Raw genomic sequence first — 7023 nt, 5'->3', positions numbered from 1 at the left:
CCCACACACACACACACACACTCACACACACAAACGAAAAACGTGTCCCACAAGTGGGACACCCCAACAATCGTTTTCTATCTCTGGCCTTGTACAAACTGATTTACTGTCGCTACAAACTGATTCAGATTTCCTTTATCCGTTTCCCTGCTCATCGATTCTGTAACCCATTGAGGACACACATTCTGGTCTTTCGAACACTTTGTCATTCATTCAGATTTGTACAATATTATGCACCCTTTATCTGAAACTTAAAAAGGCTGACAACAACAGCATGCGAATTCGTGTGTTTTTGATTTGTGTGTAAAGGATCGAAATGAAACTAAACGTTGCCTTTAGTCTGCCTCGGATCGGGCATAAATATGCGTCAGCTACGTATGAATGAGTTAACGCTCGACATCTGTGCTAGCGGGTGGTTGGAGGGTCCCCGCTTGTTAATCCTACTTTCTTCCTCTCCATTTTTGTGCGGGTGGTAAGTGGTTGGAGGGTGCCTGCCGCTGCTAGGGTTTACTGCTCGTCTTTCTCTTTGTTGTTTCTGTCTGCCTGTCGGAACAAAAATGGTGAAATGGTATAGGTTTGACGCCCCTATCAACACTCTTAGGTTATTTAAGGGGCGGGACCTCCTAGTTTAACGTCCGTCTCCGATAGGACCGAGCCAAGCGGGAAGTTCATGTAAAGTGCCTTTCCCAAGGACACAACGTCGGACCGAGCGGAGGCTCGAATCCCTGTCTGCCTGTCTGACGATTTCCCTAACAACAAATGAACAAGCACAGAAGTGCTCAGCGGCGTTTGTGGTGTAGCGGCAAGGCGCTTTGTCGTCAACGGACACAGATGACTGGAATTCGATTTCCGTGTGGGGGAGAATATTAACAATTTATCGAGTACCTCTGTCTTTCTGCTGGATCGCTGTATCCCTCTCAGCCTGGGGTTCACCCTGACAGGCAGAGTCGAAACCCTTCTCCTAAATGTGACCCAACTTGTTATATGGGTGACATCCATCTTTGACTGAATGACTGATTTAATTATTGATTACTCGAATGGCTGACTGATTAACTGACTGACTGACTGATTGACTGACTGACTGATTTAATGATCGACTACTCGAATGACTGACTGATTGACTGGCTGTTTTGTTTTTATCATGTTAACAGCGGTGACCCTACTTGTAGTTTGGGTGACACCCATCACTGGCTGACTGAACAATTTAATGATTGGTTGATTGACATACTGCCCGATTCACTGACTGTCTGTTTCCTTGGATGACATCCATCTTTGACTGATTTAATTATTGATTACTCCAATGATTGACTTATCATTCATTGTCTGACTGTCTTGTTTCCTTGGGTGACTCCCATCATTGACTGATTTAATTATTGATTAATCCAATGATTGACTTATCATTCATTGCCTGACTATCTGTGTACTTGGATGACACTCACCTTGACTGACTGACTGGCTGACTTATTTAATAATTATTTATCCAATGATTGACTGATTGTCTAACTGCGAGTTTCCCTACCTCCCCAGGCAATCCTCCGGAGCAGCGAGGGGTCTAACCGTACCCTGAGCCCGTCCCCGCCCCAACAGCGGTCCCCCCGGCCTGTGTCGGGAGCCGCCCCTTATATCCGCCCGCCCGCCCGACAGCTCATCCCGGCCGACGCCCTCAGCCTCAACAAGGTCCTGGGGGAGGGCGACTTTGGCGTGGTGCAACAGGCTGTCTGGACCACCGACTCCGGGGAGAAAGTGAGTACAGATAGACAGACAAACTCACGCATACTCACAGACACACACGTATACACACACACACATCTCCATCCATTCACTCTTTCTCACACACAAACACACACACAGCCTCAACAAGTTCCTGGGGGAGGGCGACTTTGGCTTGGTGCAACAGGCTGTCTGGACCACCGACTTCGGGGATAAAGTGAGTACAGATACACACTTACACACACACACACACACACACACACACACACACACACACACACACACAGCCTCAACAAGGTCCTGGGGGAGGGCGACTTTGGCATGGTGCAACAGGCTGTCTGGACCACCGACTCCGGGGAGAAAGTGAGAACAGTTACATTCACATATATATAGGCAGACCGATAGACAAACACACACGCACGCACGCACACACACACATACAGGCACACACACACACGCGCGCGCACGCGCACACGCACTCATATAAGGAAATCCTCACCCTCATCTCCCCTCACATCTCGCCCGCATCTCCCCTCACATCTCACCCTCATCTCCTACCACCTTCACCTCACACCTTCACTCACCACACCTCATTCCTTCACCTCACACCCTCACCTCATCTTCCCTCACCCTAACCACCAATCCCCCTAGAGCAGTGCTACTGACTGAAGTGTCTTTAGGCCATTCCCAAAGGTGGGATATTAACATGTTTTTATACACAGTAGAATTGTAAATGGGCTGATTTCTCAGTGTCATGATCATACTGTGCCGAAACAACATAGGGGGAACTGCTGCTTTTTCTTTCCTCATCCTTAATCTCGTCATTTTTCCCCTACTTATTTTGTATATTTGTCACTCTCTTGTGAACTACTATTTTCGGGGTTCCTTGATAGTTGCAGCAGACTTTGTGCTGTTGAGGCTAGAGAGGTGAGCAGAGTAAGCCTGATTCCCCATTTGGACTTCTCTGTTGACATCCACCCATTGGCGCTCATATGACCTTATACAGTTACGAGAGCAGGTGGTTGGTGGGTGCTCTGATATGGTTTGCTCCTTTCCTATAAAAAATCTATCATCTCTATTTCCCCTCCTTTTTTGTGTTTGTTACTCTCTTGTAACACCTCTAATCTTCCTCACTTATATGACCTTGTTGTGTTGCAAAACTCTTACTAAAACTTTTTTAAAAACCTAACTAAAACTAACCTACCCCCCAACCGTCCACCCTCTCTCCAGGTCCAGGTAGCGGTGAAGCGTGTGAGCCGTGAGCGCGTCAACACAGACTCCCAGAGCCTGCTCAAGGAGGCGGCCATCATGCAGGAGCTGGACCACGAGCACGTGGTGCGCATGTACGGCGTCGTCATGGATACGGAGGAGAACATCATGATGGTACGCTACACACACATGTAAACATATACTGGGATTTTGGCTCTTTTCATTATATATTTGACATTTTTACAGTAACTTTTGGCGGTGATATACTATACTATATCTGTTTGTGGTTGATGTTGTAAGAGACCCCAGCATCTGTGGTGTGCGGTGAGGCACTTTGCCACGGCACACAAAAAACCTGAGCTTGATTTTTATAAAGTGTGTACTTCTTTGTGCTGGGACATTCCGTCCCTCTCATCCCTGGTTGTAGGTGGTTTGTCGGGTGCTCTGGTGTGGTTTGCTTATTCTTTCCTATCAAACATCTATTGTCCTTATCCGCTCCTTTTTTAATGTTTTTTTCTCTCTTGTAACTCCTCTAATCTTCTGGCACTCATATGACCTTATGTAGTTGCGAGCGCTGTAAAACCTCTACTAAAACTAAAACTCATCCCTGGTTGGCCCTGACAGACAGACAGGGTTGAAGAAGCCTGTCTCATGAATGATCTATATTGTGTTGAGGGAGGCGTCAAACTTATACAGTTTCAATTATTTAAATATAGGCGGTGAGGAAAACAATTGGTCTCTTGGTCTCTTCTAATGTTTTCAATATCTGCGTCCGTGTACATGCTGGTTCTTGAAGGACGCCGCTGGTAGGTCCTACTTCTTTTCTTTCTCTCTGTTGTCTCTGTCTGTCTTGCGTCTTCCCTGCACTATATGAGTCAAATATAACTGGTATTGTGTGGGTATGCTTGTCTTTACTCACGCAGCTGTACAAGAATACTTAGATACCTGCCAGATTGTTATATCCTTCTCAGCCTCAGTTGGTCTTGACAGGTAGGCTTGGAAACATGCATCTAAAAGATGTAAAATATGTCAATGGAGGCGTAAAAAAGCCTACATTTTTTTTTAAACAGAAAAGAAATTTTTTTAATTTTTTAATCCAAATTGTGTCAAAGGGTTAAAAACGCCTACTTAAAAAAAAATTCTTTTTTTTTACTGAAACTCAAACTGTAACTTACCAGGTTACAGAACTGGCCCCTATGCGCTCCCTCCTGGAGTGCCTGAAGGACCCCAGCCTCCGCGTGGACCTGCCCCTCCCCCGCCTCTGTGACTACGCCCAGCAGGTCTGTGACGGCATGGCCTACCTGGAGAACCGGCGGCTCGTGCACCGAGACCTGGCCGCGAGGAACATCCTGGTCTTTAGCAAAAACCAGGTACGTACAGGCTAGAAACATTCTGGCCTTTAGCAAGAACTAGGTACGTACAGGCTTGAAACATTCTGGCCTTTAGCAAGAACCAGGTACGTACAGGCTAGAAATGTTCTGGTCTTTAGCAAGAACCAGTTACGTACAGGAACATTCTGGTCTTTAGCAAGAACCAGGTACATACAGGAACATTCTGGTCTTTAGCAAGAACCAGGTATGTACAGAAACATTCTGGTCTTTAGCAAGAACCCAGGTATGTACAGAAACATTCTGGTCTTTAGCAAGAACCCGGTGCGTACAAGCTTGGAACATTCTGGTCTTTAGCAAGAACCAGGTACGTACAGGCTTGGAAAATTCCGGTCTTTGGCAAGAACCAGGTACGTACAGGAAGATGCTACCTCTGTCAGACTCACAGACAACACAGCATCATATAAGTAGACAGGAACTTAAGCTAAATCACAGACACACAGTCTTGTAGATGCTCACTGAATCATGTAGGTACATGCATACAGACAGGAACTCCGTCAAACTCTTAGATACACAGACTTATAGACACCCACACTGGGGCACATAGGCAGTTGTGACCTCAGTCTAACTCACAGACACACTCAGACCCATAGACAAGCACTGCAGAATGAGGCACATGCACACAGACAGGATCTGTGTGAAAGTCAGAGACTTCCAGACTCACAGACCATCACTGAAGCACGAAGGATACACATACAGGCAGGAACTCTGTCAAAGTCACAGACAAACAGACTCATAGACATACACTGTAGTACATAGGTATACACTGGACCTACAGACAGGAACTCTGTCAAGGTCACAGACTCATAGGCCATCAGTGGCGCATGAAGGTACACACGTACAGACAGAACTCTTTGTGAACTCGCAGACACATGGACTTGCAGACACATATTGTTGCAATAAATTATGTGTATACACATACAGACAGGAACCCGATTGAACTCGCATACCTAGGCTCATATACCCACACTGCAACATATAGGTACACCCAGGCGAGACAAGACACTGCAATCTAAAATGGGTTTTTTTTTAAATTGGGGGCTCAGGACATCTGAACAGCTGACTGACGATATGTTTACCATGTGTGTATACCTGAGTGTGTGTGTGTTGTCCACAGGTGAAGATCAGCGACTTGGGTCTGTCGCGACTGCTGGGAGCCGGACAGGATTACTACCAGAGCAAGTTCAGCGTCAGCCTCAAGCTGCCCATTGCCTGGTCAGTGTTCTCCACTTGACCACTTATATTTCATCTCTAGGGGAGGGAAGGGGGGGAGGGGTCCTAGAAGGGTTTGATGGGGGTCAGTTGTAGAAATTATTTATAGAACTCTGGGTGGGGGGAGGGTATCTGTTGTAAGAAAAGAAGTGGGTAATTACAAAGTATTTCAACTTCATTTATGGGTTTAGTTCCTTCCAGTGTGCAATGTTGTTGATGTCCATGCCTGTTGATTAGAATGTTTTTCTCATAATTGAGCTGCTCCATTTTTTTCTCTGTCAGTCTCCCACACTGTTGTCCTCTGTATGTGTGTGGGTGTGCCTGTGTGTGTGTAGGTGTGTGTGTGTGTGCCTGTGTGTGTGTGTGTGCCTGTGTGTTAGGGTGTGTGTGTTGTGAGTGGTTGGAGGGTGCTACTGGTAGGTCTTACTTCTTTTCCCCCCCTCTGCTGTTTCTGCTTGTCCGTCTTACTTTTTCCCCAACACTAAATGATCATTAGTGTTTGACTTTGCTTCCACTCTCTCAAAGTAGACTCTAACTCAAAAGTATGTGCACACACGGGCAGTTGGAGGGTGCTGCTTGTTGGGTCTTCTTCTTTCATCTCTCTCTCTCTGTTGTTTCAGTTTGTCTGTTTTACTTTCTCCCAGCACTAAGTGACTGTTGGTGTTTCATTTGATGTGCTTCTTTTTTACCTGAAGTGAACTCAAAAGGTGTGTGTGTGTGTGTGTGTGTGTGTGTGTGTGTGTGTGTGTACGTGTGTTTGTTTCTGTGGGTGTGTGTTTGTGTATATGTGTGTGTGTGCACGTGCATGTGTGTGTGTGTGTCTTTGTGTGCGCGCACGCGTGTGTGTGTGTATATGGGTGTATGTGTTTGTGTGTGTGTGTGTGTGTTTGGGTTTGGAATGTTGAAAAATAAAAGGGGGAGGGGGGGGGAGCAGGAGGGGAGTTGTGGGTGTCCCTTTACATTTGAGCTGTACTATTGTTTTACTAAGTCCTTGGTGAAGTGTTGGGAGTTGTTTTGTACTGAGGAGTGTAACAAACCACAGTACTGAACCCTACCTTTGTGTGTACCTGTGGGGGGAAAGTACCTCTGTGAGGTGAGACCCACCCCTTCTGTGTACACTGTGTCTTTTGCTGTGGGGGACTTTTGTTTGGGCTGCCAGTTTTTTCTATTTCCCGTTTTGTTTTGTTTGGAGTTTTTTTTTTATTTGTTAGGTTTTCTTTCTGGGACTTTCTAGCAGCTTTTTGCTTTGAGTTTGACTATCCAGTGTGAACTGTGTGTGTGTGATGGGTCACTTCCTTGTTGATCTGTGGCCAACACACCATGTTTGGCCAGTCTTGTTGGAGGGGGTGTGTGTGTCTGTGTGTGTGTGTGTGTGTGTTTGTGGGTGGGTAGTGGGTGTGTGGGTGGGGGTGTGTTTTGTGTTCTCTCCAGCCCTGACTAACCCCTCTACCCACTCTCTCTCTCTCTCTCTCTCTCTCTCTCTCTCTCTCTCTCTCTCTCTCTC

At 46.3% G+C, this 7023-nt stretch overlaps 1 protein-coding gene across 1 annotated transcript in view; it reads left to right on the top strand.

The window, feature by feature from the left end:
* Window positions 1–1527: 1527 nt before the first annotated feature.
* The window catches only part of LOC101861557 (mucin-5AC), a gene marked incomplete at both ends in the record, with an annotated part of 27412 nt that continues 21916 nt past the window's right edge, over window positions 1528–7023 (top strand). The window contains 4 exon segments of the mRNA XM_013090392.1: window positions 1528–1743; window positions 2941–3093; window positions 4098–4289; window positions 5425–5522. Of these exon segments, the coding sequence (XP_012945846.1) occupies window positions 1528–1743; window positions 2941–3093; window positions 4098–4289; window positions 5425–5522 (659 nt within the window).

Source organism: Aplysia californica, unplaced genomic scaffold (genome assembly GCF_000002075.1).
Source record: "Aplysia californica isolate F4 #8 unplaced genomic scaffold, AplCal3.0 scaffold01252, whole genome shotgun sequence".
In the NCBI taxonomy this organism is placed as follows: domain Eukaryota; kingdom Metazoa; phylum Mollusca; class Gastropoda; order Aplysiida; family Aplysiidae; genus Aplysia; species Aplysia californica.
Note: the sequence above shows the minus strand (reverse complement) of the source record. Positions and strands in the feature narration are given on the sequence as shown.